This window comes from Mercenaria mercenaria, chromosome 11 (genome assembly GCF_021730395.1).
Source record: "Mercenaria mercenaria strain notata chromosome 11, MADL_Memer_1, whole genome shotgun sequence".
NCBI lineage: Eukaryota > Metazoa > Mollusca > Bivalvia > Venerida > Veneridae > Mercenaria > Mercenaria mercenaria.
The window spans coordinates 80,992,728-81,010,034 of record NC_069371.1 but is presented as its reverse complement, the minus strand read 5'-3'; the positions used below and the strand labels follow the sequence as shown (position 1 = coordinate 81,010,034).

At 35.1% G+C, this 17,307-nt stretch overlaps 1 protein-coding gene across 4 annotated transcripts in view; it reads right to left on the bottom strand.

Annotated features, from left to right (window-relative positions):
- Nucleotides 1–4,072: 4,072 nt before the first annotated feature.
- LOC123531186 (atrial natriuretic peptide-converting enzyme-like) overlaps nucleotides 4,073–17,307 on the bottom strand; it is a 79,450-nt gene continuing 66,215 nt past the window's right edge. For 3 of the 4 annotated variants that reach the window (XM_053517905.1, XM_053517906.1, XM_053517907.1), the window contains exons 12-16: nucleotides 14,395–14,444; nucleotides 13,100–13,268; nucleotides 12,284–12,588; nucleotides 11,461–11,600; nucleotides 4,073–10,871 (exon numbers count right to left, since the gene is read on the bottom strand). In XM_053517905.1, the coding sequence (XP_053373880.1) occupies nucleotides 10,701–10,871; nucleotides 11,461–11,600; nucleotides 12,284–12,588; nucleotides 13,100–13,268; nucleotides 14,395–14,444 (835 nt within the window). In that variant the 3' untranslated portion in view covers nucleotides 4,073–10,700. The remainder of the gene's footprint in view (nucleotides 10,872–11,460; nucleotides 11,601–12,283; nucleotides 12,589–13,099; nucleotides 13,269–14,394; nucleotides 14,445–17,307) is intronic. The other variant, XR_008366156.1, reaches the window with a different exon arrangement.

Here is a 17,307-nt window from a genome sequence, read left to right as displayed (position 1 = left end):
CTATTATTTGACCTACTGACCTAGTTTTTGAAGGCACGTGACCCACTTTCGAACCTGACCTAGATATCATCAAGGGGAACATTCTGACCTATTTTCATGAAGATCTCATGAAATATATGGCCTCTAGAGAGGTCACAAGGTTTTTCTATTTTTAGACCTACTGACCTAGTTTTTGATCGCATGTGACCCAGTTTCAAACTTGACCTAGATATCATCAAGATGAACATTCAGACCAACTTTCATACAGATCCCATGAAAAATATGGCCTTTAGAGAGGTCACAAGGTTTTTCTATAATTTGACCTACTGACCTAGTTTTTGAAGGCACGTAACCCAGTTTTAAACTTGACCTAGATATCATCAAGATGAATGTTCTGACCAATTTTCATGAAGATCTTATGAAATATATGGCCTCTAGAGAGGTCACAAGGTTTTTCTATTTTTAGACCTACTGACCTAGTTTTTGACGGCACGTGACCCAGTCTTGAATCTGACCTAGATATCATCAAGGTGAACATTCTGACCAATTTTCATGAAGATCTTTTGAAACATATGGCCTCTAGAGAGGTCACAAGGTTTTTCTATTTTTAGACCTACTGACCTAGTTTTTGAAGGCACATGACCCAGTTTTGAACTTGACCTAGATATCATTAAGATGAACATTCTGACCAACTTTCATAAAGATCCCACAAAAAATGTGACCTCTAGAGTGGTCACAAGCAAAAGTTTACGGACGCACAGACTGACGGACGGATGGACGACGGATGCTGCGTGATCACAAAAGCTCACCTTGTCACTATGTGACAGGTGAGCTAATAAAGGGCCAAACTTCATTAAAAATACTTCGACCATAACCTTACAAGTACTGACCTCTCCTATGAAGTTTCATTTATAGTCCATTAATAGTGCAGAAATTTTATTTTAAAAATGACCTTATAAAAAATAAACAAACATCTTTACAACATACATTGCTGCATTTAATGCCAGCCATTTCCTATGAACTGTTATTAATATCCTGCCATCTGTGTTAACTTAGAGATGAACTCTGGGCAATAATCTCTATGTACACTTCATGTATAAAAATTGCAAGGGCTAGATATCCAACTGTGAAAACCAATGTGATATGTACAACTAGGTTTGGTTTTGATATAAAGCAGACGAGGTGGTCCCGTCTGACCATAAACAAGAGGGCCATGAAGGCCCTGTATCGCTCACCTGACCTATTGACCTAAAGGTCATCAAGATTAACATTCTGATCAAGTTTCATTAAGATATGGTCATAAATGTGGTCTCTAAAGTGTTAACCAGCTTTTCCTTTGATTTGACCCAGTGACCTAGTTTTTGACCCCACAGGACCAAGATTCGAACTTGACCCAAAGATCATCACGATTAACATTCTGACCAAGTTTCATGAAGATATAGTCATAAATGTGGCCTCTAGAGTGTTAACAAGCTTTTCCTTTAATCTGACCTTGTGACCTACTTTTTGACCCCATTTTACCCAGATTTGAACTTAACCTAAATATTATCAAGATCAACATTCTCATCGAGTTTCATTAAGATGTGGTCATAAATGTGGCCTCTACAGTGTTAACAAGCTTTTCCTTTGATTTGACCTGGTGACCTAGTTTTTGATCATACATTACCCAGATTCAAACTGGACCTTGAGACCATCAAGATTAACATTTTGGCCATGATTCATGAAGATACAGTCATAAATGTGGCCTCTACAGTGTTAACAAGCTTTTCCTTTGATTTGACCTGGTGACCTAGTTTTTGACCCCAGATGACCCAATATCGAACTCGTCCAAGATTTTATTGAGGGTAACATTCTTACCAAGTTTCATTAAGATTGGGCCAAATATGTGACCTCCAGAGTGTTAACAAGCTTTTCCTTTGATTTGACCTGGTGACCTAGTTTTTGACCCCAGTTGATCCAATATCAAAAACGTCCAAGATTTTATTGAGAGTAACATTCTGACCAAGTTTCATTAAGATTAGACCCAAATTGTGGTGTCTACAGTGTTAACAAGCTTTTCCTTTGATTTGACCTGGTGACCTAATTTTTGACCCCAGATGACCCAATATCGAACTTATCCAAGATTTTATTGAGGGTAACATTCTGACCAAGTTACATTAAGATTGGGCCAAAATTGTGACCTCTAGAGTGTTAACAGTCAAATTGTTGACGACGGACAACGGACGGACGACTGACAGACGACTGACGGACGACGACGGACACAGGGCGATCACAAAAGCTCACCTTTGTGCTCAGGTGAGCTAAAAATACAGGGATCATGAGTTAAAGCCCTTGCTTCTCCAACTAAAATTACTTTCATTAGGATAAAAATGCCAAGTATGGGTGTGCTAAAGAACCAGGGAAGCTTCTGCAATTGGACTGTCTTCTGTATATTGCACTATTTCTCCCATTCAAATTACTGTCTTCTGGAGAAGTCTCCTATACGGGTTACTGGTGGTGACTATGAATAAGCCTAGATACACACATTGGTTCTGATCCTATGCAGTTTCAATCGATTCCCACCAATGGAATTATTACTACAGGAGAAACAGTTGGCACAAATTTCAAATGACCTTGAAGAGGCCAAAAATCTTCAATTAAATTTCCAAGAATGGTGTGCCAATATCATGCAAAACTTGACTTAACACCTATCCCTTCTGTGAAGTTTCATCTAAATATCACCAGGGAGCTATGGCGATAAAGAGCAGATGTCTCAGCTAAATATAGATACAGAGACGGCTAAGGCAAAATACATGCTAAGTATTTTCTTTACGGTAATCATATAAACAAGAAGGTGCTAGTTTTTTCCATTTTATTTTGACAAGTGGAATTTATTACAATAGAAAAGTATAAAAATTATATAAATAAATTAAATGGCACAATTTTATAATGAACAAACATGCATGATAAAATATAAATATGATAAAATTCAAGATAATAAAAAAAAATTATGGAATTCGTATGAATGTTAACTTCTAAGAAAATATGCTCATCTAACAATCTTAATACATATTACAATTAAAAAGAGTAATACATCCCAAACAGTGATTTTGCCTTTGAATAAAACCATTTGTTTGAAGTTCAGATGAAAGAAATATCCTGACGATGCAGGGCAAGTGATATGATAATAACAGGGTTTGCCATTTAGTTGAGAAAAATGAAATTCCCTGACTTTTCCCTGACTAAACCATACTTTTCACTGATCAATACATGTACCACTATATTTTTTCTGCCTCCTCCCCTACAGCCATCCAATCCATCTTTTTATATTTATTTGGTTTCAGATATAACTGTCTGCTCTGGAAGCAAGGGTTGCATAGCTTTTCAGTCTTCAAAATTCCAAAGTAAACATAAAAACGAAATTGATTCAAACACATTTAAATTATGTTTATACACAATTACACCAAAATGTGTTTGGAAATACTTATAAATACTGCTTGAAGACTGCCATAGCCACTGAACATTTTAAACATCGACCCAGAATTTAATTTTTCCCTGACTTTTCTAAACTTTCATTTTTCAGATTTCCCTGACAATTCATTGACCTTGAAAAAAAAATCATTTTTCCCTGACTTTTCAAGGTAAGTGGCAACCCTGAATAAGTCTCTGAATGTCAAACAATGATTGTATTCAATGACAAAATAAATGAGCCGTGCCATGAGAAAACCAACATAGTGGGTTTGCGACCAGCATGGATCCAGACCAGCCTGCGCATCCGCGCAGTCTGGTCAGGCTCCATGCTGTTCGCTTTCAAAGCCTATTGGAATTGGAGAAACTGTTAGCGAACAGCATGGATCCTGACCAGACTGCGCGGATGCGCAGGCTGGTCTGGATCCATGCTGGTCGCAAACCCACTATGTTGATTTTCTCATGGCACGGCTCAAATGTAAATGTGTGAGATATATTAATTTGAGTCTTACACAATAGTAAGGATTACTCTCTACATCCTTGATGACATCCATCACATATTTCGTCACCTCAACGCAACAAAGTCGTATCTCTATATAAATTTATAATAAGATACGACTTTGTTGCGTTGAGGTGACGAATTTTGCCTGATCTGTGTGGTTTTCATTTCCAGGGCGCTTTTGACGTTTGAAGCTATGAACAAAACTGCTCAGGTGCTAGCCTAATGACACTGTACTTGAACAAAAGTGCTTAGGTGCTAGCCTAATGACACTATACTTGAACAAAAGTGCTTAGGTGCTAGCCTAATGACACTGTACCTGTGCTCAGGTAAATGACACTGTACTTGAACAAAAGTGCTTAGGTGCTAGCCTAATGACACTGTACTTGTGCTCAAGTGCTAGCCTAATGACATTGTACTTGAACCGAAGTGCTTAGGTGCTTGCCTAATGACACTATACTTGTGCTCAGGTGCTAGCCTAATGACACTGTACTTGAACAAAAGTGCTTAGGTGCTAGCCTAATGACACTGTACTTGTGCTCAGGTGCTAGCTTAATGACGCTGTACTTGAACGAAAGTGCTTGGGTGTTAGCTTAATGACGCTGTACTTGAACAAAAGTGCTTAGGTGCTAGCTTAATGACACTGTATTTGAACAAAAGTGCTTAGGTGCTAGCTTAATGACACTGTACTTGAACAAAAGTGCTTAGGTGCTAGCTTAATGACACTGTACTTGAACAAAAGTGCTTAGGTGCTAGCCTAATAACACTGTACTTGAACAAAACTTCTTAGGTGCTAGCCTAATAACACTGTACTTGAACAAAACTTCTTAGGTGCTAGCCTAATGACACTGTACTTGAACAAAAGTGTTCAGGTGCTAGCCTTATAACACTGTACCTGAACACTGAACAAAAATAATAAAGTGCTAATCAAATACACTTGAGTGCTAGCCAAATAACACTGTACTTGAACAAAAACACTTGAGTGCTAGCCAAATAACACTGTACTTGAACAAAAACACTCAAGTGCTAGCCAAATAACACTGTTCTTGAACAAAACTTACTTTATAACTTTGTACTTTAACTAACTTTATTTCACTGTACTTCAATAAAAATGTTAAACTGCTAGTTTTTAACACTGTACTTACTGTACTTGGAAGAAACAAGAGCACCGCCTTGCGGGTGCTGACGCTCATCTGATTTTTTTTGTGTAATAGAAATATTGTCCCACCCATGATTTTCTAAGTCTAAAAAGGGCCATCATTCTTGCAAAAAGCAGGATAGAGTTATGTTTCTTGATGTACAGTGTCCACTTATGATGGTGAAAAACTGTTGCAAGTTTTAAAGCAATAGCTTTAATAGTTTATGAGAAAAGTTGACTTAAACATAATACTCAACCAAGAAAATGATTTTCTAAGTCCAAAAGGGGCAATAATTACTGCAAAAAGCAGGATGGAGTTATGTTGCTTGCTGTACAGGGTCAGCTTATGATGGTGAACAAGTGTTGCAAGTTTCAAAGCAATAGCTTTGATAGTTTAAGAGAAAAAGTTGACCTAAACATAAGACTTAACCAAGAAATCTGATATTTTCTAAGTCAAAAAGGGGCCATAAATCTTGCAAAAAGCAGGACGGAGTTATGTTTCTTGCTATACAGGGTCAACTTATGATGGTAAACAAGTGTTGCAAGTTTTAAAGCAATAGCTTTGATAGTTTAGGATAAAAGCTGACCTAAACATAAAACTTAACCAAGAAAACTGATTTTCCAAGTCCAAAAGGGGCAATAAATCTTGCAAAAAGCAAGATGGAGTTATGATTCTTGACGTACAGGGTCTGCTTATGATGGTGAACAAGTATTCCAAGTTTCAAAGCAATAGCTTTGATAGTTTAGGAGAAAAGTTGACCTAAACATAAAACTTAACCAAGAAATCTGATATTTTCTAAGTACAAAAGGGGCCATAAATCTTGCAAAAAGCAAGATGGAGTTATGTTTCTTGCTATACAGGGTCAGCTTATGATGGTGAACAAGTATTCCAAGTTTCAAAGCAATAGCTTTGATAGTTTAGGAGAAAAGCTGACCTAAACATAAAACTTAACCAGGCAACGCTGACGCAGACGCCGACGCCGACAACCGCTCAAGTGATGACAATAACTCATCATTTTTTTTCAAAAAATCAGATGAGCTAAAAAGGAAAAGTAAAAAAAAAAACCTAGCCCTATTACACTGTACATTAATAAAACTGCTCAGGTGCTAGCTTGATAACACTGTACTTAAACACAAATTCTAATATGCTTGTTTCTGTTAAAACACGCTTACGCTAAAATGACGTCACATTAAAGTGTGACGTCAATATTTTTGCTGGTCCCAGGAAGAGCGCTACTATATTTTATCTACTGTTTTATATTCAGAGCATATTAGAATTGAAATAATGTATAGCAAAACCGTGTTTTACTTAGATTAATATACTCAAATCGGTTAAACGTCCCCAGAATAATTCACTCGGGCTAAGCCCTTGTGAAATTATTCCGCAGACGTATAACCTATTTTCGTGCATTAATAACGTTAAAACACGGATTTTCTATACATTATTTCCTAAATCTGTTTCAATCTTAGGTTCTTAATTCTATTAACAGCCAACAATTAGAAACTTTAAACAAAACTTTTAAATAAAACAAGATCACATACATTGTCAATACTAAACATACAGAATATTGTGAAATCATATAATTTCACAGGCATGAATTGCTAACCTTTACCCTGCTAAATTTCTAAAATGGACTGGTCCATCATTCAATTTGGGCAGTACCACTTATTATTCGAAGGGATGTTCACTGAAAATTTACTGACTAAATAGCAAACAGTGCAGACCATGATCAGCCTGCATGGAAGTGCAGGCTGATCTTGGTCTGCACTGGTCACAAAAGCAGAATCACTTGCAGCCAGCAGGCTAAAGGTTACTTCATGGATCTAGTGATTTCACAGTATTTTAATACAAAATGTAGTTTCAAACTTGCAGTTCCAAGATATTAATGACTTGGTACTTTTTTTAATAGATATATTTCAACACAACCATGATGAATTAATAAAGCTAAAAATAATGCAAATTTCTACATAAATAAAAAATCTGATATGGTTTCATGTATGGCGGGATTTGTATTTACATAAATGATATGCTTATAAATAGGTACGACATTATTGCACTAAATTTGCTGAAACGCATACTGTAAAAACTGTTTGATATTTGTTTTAAATTCTTTTAAATCTTACAAGTTGATAATTTTAAAATAAATATACTATGTGATAAAAGGTAATACCTTTGCACAGAACTCAAAAATAAGGCATGGACAAGTGTCCTTGTACCAAAGACGAAGGTGCATTTTGCATGGTACCCGGGTAAAAATTTAGTACCCCCGTACTGCACCAATACAATAAAGTTGTATGAATTTCATTTCCATATAAAATTATTCAAACAAAGTTGGATGATGTTCCCCCACCTTTATTACTAGGCTCATGTGGACAGAGACCACATCTGATAAACAGACAAACAACTTCCGAACTGTAGCAGGTATTTTTTGTTCATAAGTTTTAAAAAGGCAAGTAACTGTGTTCTTTGTAATTTATTGTTTTACAATGCTGATTTTGCTGCATAAAATCTATGATTGGGTACCCACATGGTATTGATGACAGAGATCCGGGCAACATTTCTACCTGTCCATGCCCTACTCGGAAATAATGTGATACATGTACATGTATTTGAAATCACCTGTTATTTGAATATTTTGTCCTGACAAATAGGTTATTCAAATATCCGAAATCAACTCGAACTGTACTGGTATAATGTTGATATTTTACAGTGTACATTTTTCAAACTTTTTTTTATAACATTCAACAAGAAAAAGGGAGGGACATCAGTTTCCAAGATAATAAAACTAAGGCCAGGAACCAGGCTTAAAATGCAACCATGCCATTGGTCAGTTTCATGATTGTGACCTGAAACAGCCAATCAGATGCCAGAGTTTTGAAACTGGTTCCTAATACTAGGTTTTATAATCTTGGACCCTGATTTTCAGTTAAGTGAATCACTTAAATTGTAGAAAAAACTGTGATAATAATGCTAAAATGTTTTCAACAAAACCTGGGACATGTGAGACAGGTGGGCATTCTTGCAATACAAGCAGTTTTAAAGCTAAAGCCATTAAAGATGTATTATGCTCATTTTTCATTGAGATTTTATCTGATAAGATACTGATTTAAATCTAGAAAATTCACATCGAATACATTTAGCTCAGCTAAATAAATTAAATTACTGTGACTTTACAGAGGTAATCACAAGTGTCAAATCTAGTTACAGTCACTTGCTAAAAAACTTCCAGCTTTTTAAAGGCATTACATATTCAAACTTATATAATGTACATTTATTAGTGTGCAGTATTTTAAACTTAAGACACACACATTTAAAATACTGTGTAGTAATGGTTCATATTTTTCAAACATGAAATTTAAGCATAATATAACTTTAAGTAAGCAAAACAAAAATATCAGGTAGATTGTCACATTAAAAATAAACTTCATTGAGGAATGACATTTTATTGGGAATGAATTTTAAAAATAAATAAATGTCCAATAGTTTGTTTTAAAAACATTTTTACCATCCCATCTTTTCAGTATTAATACAGAGCAATGTAATGTTTTAATCAATAAAAGCTCTTCAGACAAAATATGGTGATAAAAACTCGCCAATTTGAGATGAATTTTCGATACACAAAAAAGTATGTATTACATACAGATCATGAATCTGCAATGAGCCATTAAAAGTTCAAATTACCTGTACTGTCCTTAAAATCTTTAACGTGACAACCCATAAATATATTCAGAGATAAAAAAAAATTAGAACAATTATTTGACTGCACTATGAAAAATTACTGCAGGTTAAATTTATTAGTATATACATGCCAATGTGTTAATTTTTTTAACCCTGTTTTTATGGATTTAGTAACTTGGAGTGACAAATCCTTCAAGCCCGATTTTGAATCAGCGTTTTAAAGTTATACAATGCCCATCCACTATAAGGATTTTATCTTTAGATATTTATGTCAAATGTAGAACATTCCTCATGTATTTAACTTTACTTAATATATAAATTAGTTATGTACCGTATTTTCCCGAATAAACGCCCCCGGGGGCGTTACATTTTCCAAAGAGGGTTAGGGTTAGGGTTAGGGTTAGGGTTCATTTGGTTAGGGTTAATTAGGGTTCATTTGAGGTAAAAAAATAAAAAATAAATTTTTTTACAAAACTTAAAAACATCGTTCAAACCAACTGTAAAGTGTTTCTGTGTTGTTTAATTCCCCCAAAACGTAATTATTTGGCATCCAATTTAATGCAGTGTATCTTAAAATTATGCATTTAAATATGGTACCTCATGTATTCCGTGACACGCTCGCGACATTACACATTACGTCATCATAACCAAACAGCTGTGTACTCCGATAATATTTTCCTTAGTACATGCGGGTAGCAATACACAATGTCAGTGGTTTGACACGCTGCTTATGTGCCGGCTTTTAAATTAAAAGTTATTAAAACTGCCGAAGAAAAGGTTAACACTTTGCCGCAAATTTGTTTAAAGTCGACAGGAAGCTTGTGCGCGGGTGGTGCAAAAACAAATCAAAAATGGATTTACCGTTTAATTTTCTATTTGATGATTGGATACGTACCGTACTTAGTATAAACGTTTTGGATTTACGGTACATGTACTGTTTAAAAGTGTGTTTAATTCTTAATACATTGGATACTTACTGTAAATTACTTATTATGTGGACTTATAAAAATGAGGTAGGTGATTTTTTTTCGTTCTTGTTGACTTTTTTTCCCCTCCAAAACAAGTGGGGGCGTTAATTAGAGGGGGGGCCTTAATTCGGGAAAATACGGTATGTAGAGCTACATTCATGATTTAATGTCATGCAGAAACAGTTGATTTTTAAAAAAACTTGATTTTTAAAAAAACTTCCAGTTTTTTATTTATACTGCATTTAGCTAAACATATTAAGAGTGTACTATTTTAAACCCTATGCAAACAAATTAACTTACTAACATTACGTTTACATAAAGTATATATAGTATATGTTCATATTTTTACATATTATTATTCTTTTTCATATTTATTTTTGTTAAATGCCATCTTACACTAGAACACTGAAATCAGGAAAACATTACTCCGGACAGACTGAGAATCACACACAGATACTGATTGTCTCCCCTAACTCTTCAAGGAAGCACGCTAAAACAAAGTAAAATTTGGAATGTAGAAAATTTTGAGTCCCTGATTCTTTTTCTTGAAAACTCCTTCCTATTTCTTTCATAATAAATTCCATACCAATAAGACATGATTGGAAACATATATAGGATTTCAATAAATGTTAAACTATGTTTCTGTAATGTCAAAATTTAACTTTCCTTCACAAAAAAATTAGACATAAACATTGAAACTTCTGAATTTTTAAGCTTTTCCATAGTGAGAAATGTGATTATTTCCTATCAGTAACATTTTGGCAGATGCTGGATAGAACAACAGAATGCATACCGACTGTGTCAAAAAGTATGCCAGCTTATGAAATTATTTTCTGTGAAAAATATCTTCAAAAGACATGTGTTGAACATCTTTTAAGTTCAATTATATTCAGAATTCTTTGAGAATCTGATTGTTTGAAAGACAAGGCACCTCCGTTCTACAAGATATGGTTGCTAAGAGACACTATTGCTCATCCCGGTATAACCCCTTCAGCCCCCTGTGGTCATCTGTATCCAGTCTATAGACGTTGACACTCGAGCGTATCGGTTTGCTCGTCTCAGAGATCCACCGTCACATCCATTAACACCGTGACTCATTACCCCGACTACAGTCCATTGCCCTCGGTTATCAGAACACATCAACGGGCTTCCGCTGTCTCCCTATTATGAAGGAAAACAAAAACATACTGCAAATTATATACATGTACTAGCAAACTCAATTAAATAAGCAATTTTTTCTACAAGATATAAATTATTAATACGTGTATAGTAACACTTCAGATTCATTTTGGAAAAGTACCGATTGGTTCAGTTTCAAATAAATGTGTTGCTATAACAACATTCCGTTGTTGTTTTCTTTGAGTTATATATAAGTAATACTGGCACTGACAGTGACTTGTATCTAGTACTGACTGTGATCTTGTATCCAAATTGTATCTATATTCATGTTAAAACACTTTTCTTTGATGCTGTATCAATTTGCAAAGCAGTTTAACCTTTAGCCTGCTGGCGACAAGTGATTTTACCTTTACGACCAATGAAGGCTGATCATGGTCTGCACTGTTCACTACTTGGTTAGTTAATTTTCAGTAAACACCCCTTCCAATAATAAATGGTACTGCCTTGAAATTGAATGATAGACCAGTCAATTTTAGAAATTTAGCAGGGTAAAGGTTAATGTAATGAGATATCACATGTCTTTCCATTATTTTTTAATTTGAAATTGAAAAATAGACAATGGTAAACAAACCTTGCATGCTGAAATAGCGCCCGAATAATACCCTGCACACATAGTGGCGTTTGTGTTTAGTGGTTTAGATATACCATTGTTAGCACAGTCTTCTTCTCCCCATAACCTCATCTTGCCTTCACGTAATTTGTTTACCGACACTGTAACAAAAGAAAAGCACATAATGTACTGAAATATTGCCTTCATACAGTTTCTTAAAGTTGATTCTTGACTGTCTGTGTGACAGAAAAGGCATAATGTAGATCATGTACTTAGATAAAGGTTTTACATGGGAATGCCTGTCAAATGCTTAATTGTTTTGGGAGGATCACCTACCTCAGCATTAGACAGAATTGTTTTCAAAGTAGCTTGCTAATTGTGATCTCAGGAAAGCAAAACAAGCAAATGAGCCGCGCCATGAGAAAACCAACATAGTGGCTTTGCGACCAGCATGGATCCAGACCAGCCTGCACGTCCGTGCAGTCTGGTCAGGATCCATGCTGTTCGCTAACAGTTTCTCTAATAGCAATAGGCTTGAAAGCGAACAGCATGGATACTGACCAGACTGCGCGGATGCGCAGGCTGGTCTGGATCCATGCTGGTCGCAAAGCCACTATGTTGGTTTTCCCATGGCGCGGCTCAAATAATCTTTTCTAAGAAAACTTTAAAGGTAAAGCAAGGCAGACAAATCTGTCCTAACTTTGTTCCATTCTGAAGGATCCTTTAGTTTGAAAGCGTGCCCCAAGAACAGGATTTACAGCAGTTATTTTTCTATGTTTCTTTACAAGCACATTAACCATTGCACTTGTAAATCTAGAAAGGTTAAAGCGGAAGAGTGACCCACCTTCTTGTGTATTTATGTAACCCCAACCAGCAAGGTAACACTGAGAACTTGTCGGGAAGCTTTCATCTTGATCTGGAAAACAAATCGGCTGTATATAATCTCCATAAAATAGGGGAGAGTCGATATGTAATAACGCCAAGTCCCATTCTGTGAGGCCCGTTTCAAGCCGTTTCATCTGCGGGTGAAGTACAATCTTATCGACACGACGTCTCTGCGCCTTGTCGCCAACTTGTCTCTGTCGAGAGTTAGTTCCAGCTGTGATCTCAAAAAAGTGCGGAGCTAGGGTATAATTAGCCAAGGTCGTTCTGTGAAAATAAAAAAAAGAAACAATTCAGATTAAATCTGCAATCTGTTTAAAAGCTGCAACTACAGAAATAATTTTCTATTAAAAATGACTGATCTTTAGACAAAATACTTAATAACACACCATTTGTAGAGATTAATGACAGAGATCTATTAATCCATTGAAAGTTCTATAAAAAAAAGTCAGTACTCAAAAGTCATTTTTCATCAGTTTTCCTAATAGGTGAAAAACTTCACATCTAAAATCTGTTTTACAGTTTTAAAAGAAAACAGATTTGGTTTAGTTTTTTTACATGATTATATAGCAACTTTCCAATCGCTTATTGCCTCACGTGTAGCACTGTTATTTAAATGCGGGAATAAGAGTTTTAGTACTGTCATAATAAGACTTTCGAAGAACAGTGACAATATACATTTCGAGTTAAACAAGTATCTTTACTTCGGGAATAAAATAGGTTACTTAATTTCTACACATATGTTCCTACGCTACAAACAATAATATGCAGTACTCACACAATACAATGGGCCGACGTAAGAATCCACCTTTTATTAACAATTACCCCACCACACACATCCTGGCCTAGCATAGATAAAGAAACAACCCACGGCCACTTCCCTTTTGGAGGAATTGTAGCACCAACAATGAATGGAGTCATGATCTCAACTTTTCGTTCACCACAAACTGCAATGTAATAATGGGAAGTGCTAATTAAAGTATACGAGTGCAAAAATGGCCATAGACCGCTCATCTACGTTTCACAGATAAAACAGGTATTCTAGCAAAAATCTGCTGCTTTTGTCTTTCTTACAGAGAGTTTTAAGAGGAGAGTAAACATATGTTAACAAAGAGATTCACGTGCTCACACACTGTTTACACACCTTTTTACATATGTGAATTCCGTGGCCAAGTGTAAACATATTGGGACCATATAAAAGATAATTCAAAAGAAAATTATACCAATGTGATCAAACAAAGCTGAAATTCTCGACCATTTCATGATCATTTTAAGACATAATGGACAATATATTCATTTTTAGCTAATTACAAGTTTTATCCTAGGATTAGATTAAAGCATGTTTTTTTTTTCATATTATAACATCAGCAGAATCCCTGACTGCAGGATATGCTGGCTCCCTCACCCTACAGGGCTAAGGCACAAACAGATCCCTCTGGATTGTGCAGATGTTATAACACGAAAAACAGACGTTATCCCTATGAAAAAACACATAGAAATTCAGGTATTGCTACTGTTCTGATATTAATGCATTAATTTTTTTTTACTGCCTTTAGAATCACTGCAGACCAATTTCATCCTATTTCCCTTCAAAAATTGTTAAATTCCAATTTTCTAGGTAAGCATGTTTGACTTTGCAAGAAGCACCTGCAGACTTCTTGTTAGTCTACATCAAAGAAGGAATTCCAGGCAAATCATTCACTTTTTAAAGGGGCATTCCTCTAGATCAAAATCAACATTTTTAAAACCGATAGCAACTGATATTAAAAGATCAAATATGATAAACCAGTATTTATAGATATTTTAAAGTGTATAAAGTATAGCTGGAATTCCTTCTGTTTTATATCAAATTTAAATTGCATGACCAACAATTTAGGGGAATTTTCTACATATTTTAGTGACTAAAAGAGTGCAACTGTTGATAAAAAAAAGTGCATAAAACATGAAATCATTTTAAAATTTCTTTCTATTGCAATTTCTAACTAAAGAGAAGCCTTTTTCTAACTTTTGAAAAATCTGACATAAACATGGAGGTGTACAACTTTAATATAAGTAGAGACACAGGTTATTTACCATTTTGTTGACATTTGACACTGACGACTTTCTTTGCAGAACACATGGGTCTGAAACACAGCAAAGTACCAATATAACTACAGCAAATTAATATAATATGTATTAATAGTACAAATATGATAAAAATAACAACAAAGAAAAAAAAACCAGTTTACTCACCCGAACAACATAATCAAATATTGATTAGAAATTTGAAAACAGATATAAAAAACCTTATATTTGATGGAGGAGAAATGTTTGTTTCTACTTGGATTGCCTTAGCAAAAATGGATTTTCTTGAACCTAAGAAATTTAAGCTTTAAACTCCTGTTTCCATAAATGAAAAAAAAAAAAAATCAGCAATAACTATTTTTGTATCATTCAGGATCAAGATAAGTACTGGTCACCCATGGTCCAGGTTCCACTTCTTAGGAACCAGGGTAGAAATTTACTACCTATTACCACCACTTACCAAAAAAAAATTAAATTCTTGTGTGGAAATACGAGGGTTGTCCCAGAAAATCATAGACTTTTTTTTATTATTTCTAAAATAAGCGACGCATGAAATAATCATTTTAACTGATGGTATTTCAATGTATACTCAACAGGAATATATAGTTTAAAATTAAATACCTCTCATATTATTTGAGTATTCTTTAAATAATGGACGGCAGTCAGTGCTAGTCTGCACATGCTAATTATTCCTCCTACAAAAAGAAGCAGCTTCCATTTAAAATCATGTAACTTACCCGATATACATCTCATAGGATTAAAATTTATATCGATGTTAATTGCAATGTGTGGCACGTAATTATACTGCGTTTCAAGTCTTTGACATCACTTGCTTTAAAATAGTGATGTAAATTTGAAAGTAACGGTCGCACGAACTTTCAGAAATAACAACGTCAGAAAAGTTCGCGGCGCAGGAAGTATTAATAAAATATTGTGTAGGTCGCATTGTGACTCCTTCACAAACAAAACGGGAAGTGGAAAATTCTGGAAGTCAGGCAAATATAAGCAGGACACTTGTCTTTGCGTGGTACAAACGTTTTAAGGAAAGTTGGGCAAGTGATTCAAAGAGAGGGCGACAAAATGCTTTTAAAACTTTCTGCGCTGCGAACTTATCTGATGTAGTGATTTCTGAAAGTGCGTTCGACCGTTACTTTCAGAGTTATATCACTATTTTAACGTAAGTGACGCCAAAGACTTGAAACGCAACATAATTATGCGCCACACGTTACCATTAACGAGGATATAAATTTTAATCGTGTAAAATGTATATCGGGAAAGTTACATGAATTTGAAAAGGAAGCTGCTTCTTTTCGTTGGAGGAAAACTGAGTGTGCGCCGACTAGCACTGACTGACATCCATTATTTAATAAAATACTCGAATAATATGACAGATACTTAATTTTAAACTTTATAGTCCTAGACAGTATACATTGAAATAACACCAGTTGAAATAATTATTTGATGCGTGGCTTATTTTCAAAATAATAAACAAAGTTCACGATTTTCGCGGACAACCCTCGTATACATGAAATAATTAGCTTGCAAGCATAAATTATTTGACATAAAAGTACTTTCTATTAATTTTTATTTATTATTACTGTGCTGCTGCAGACTTAGACACATCAAGAAAACTGAAGTTATATGTTAATAAACAAAAATGTACACAAGTTGTTACTAAACAATAACACAAAAATACCATGATGGACCCAATCTTTACGCTGCTAAATTTCTAAAATGAGCAGGTCCATCATTCAATTTGGGCAATACCATTTATTATTCGAAGGGGTGTTCACTGAAAATTTACTGACTGAATAGCGAACAGTGCAGACCATGATCAGACTGAATGGACCTGCAGGTTGATATTGGTCTGCTCTGGTCACAAAGGCAAAATCACTTGCCGCCGTCAGGCTTAGGGTCAATGTCTACCAATCAGACCAGACAAAAGTCATAAATAGAAATTTCCTCAGATTTATAATGGAGTTCATGCAGAATGGTATACAAAATTGAAAAAGCACAGACTTAGTGTGAACACAGAAAGTTCACTAGGATTTACATGCACCAGTTCCCATTTCTAACTCAAGAAAATCATGACAGAGATTTCCACATTTCACCTGTTAAATTTTCTTAGAAACTTATGAGTATTAAATGAAGGTAAAGGTACAATAAAAACTGAATGGTATATTTCTTGCACATTTTCCACAACTTTTGTGTCACCTTTTGAAGACTTGAATATGTTACTGATTAGTTAAAGATTAAACATATTCTTTCTGATCTTTATATGAGCCGTGCCATGAGAAAACCAACATAGTGGCTTTGCGACCAGCAAGGATCCAGACCAGCCTGCGCATCTGCGCAGTCTGGTCAGGATCCATGCTGTTCACTTTCAAAGCCTATATCAATTACAGAAACCATTAGCGAACAGCATGGATCATTACTAGACTGCGCGGATGCGCAGGCTGGTCTGGATCCATGCTGGTCGCAAAGCCACTTTGTTGATTTTCCCATGGCATGGCTCATATAAAGATTTTGTTGGAACTGGAGACATTATCAAAATTTCAACAGTTTTTCAAGATTTTTATTAAATATCTTTTCAATGAAAAAGCTAAACTTCTGGTCTGAGAAAAAAGAAAACAAATCCTTAACCTTAAGCCTGCTTGCGGCAAGTAATTCTGTCTTTGCGACCAGTGCAGACCAAGATCAAGCTGCACATCCATGCAGTCTGATCATGGTCTGCACTGTTCGCTGTTCAGTCAGTAAATTTTCAGTGAAAACCCCTTTGAATAATAAATGGCATTGCCCAAATTGAATGATAGACCAGTTTATTTTAGAAATTTAGCAGGCTAAAGGTTAAAGATTAAGAAAAATATTCAGTCCATTATGACAGCAATGTATCAAACACAAAAAACTCAATATACATACGAC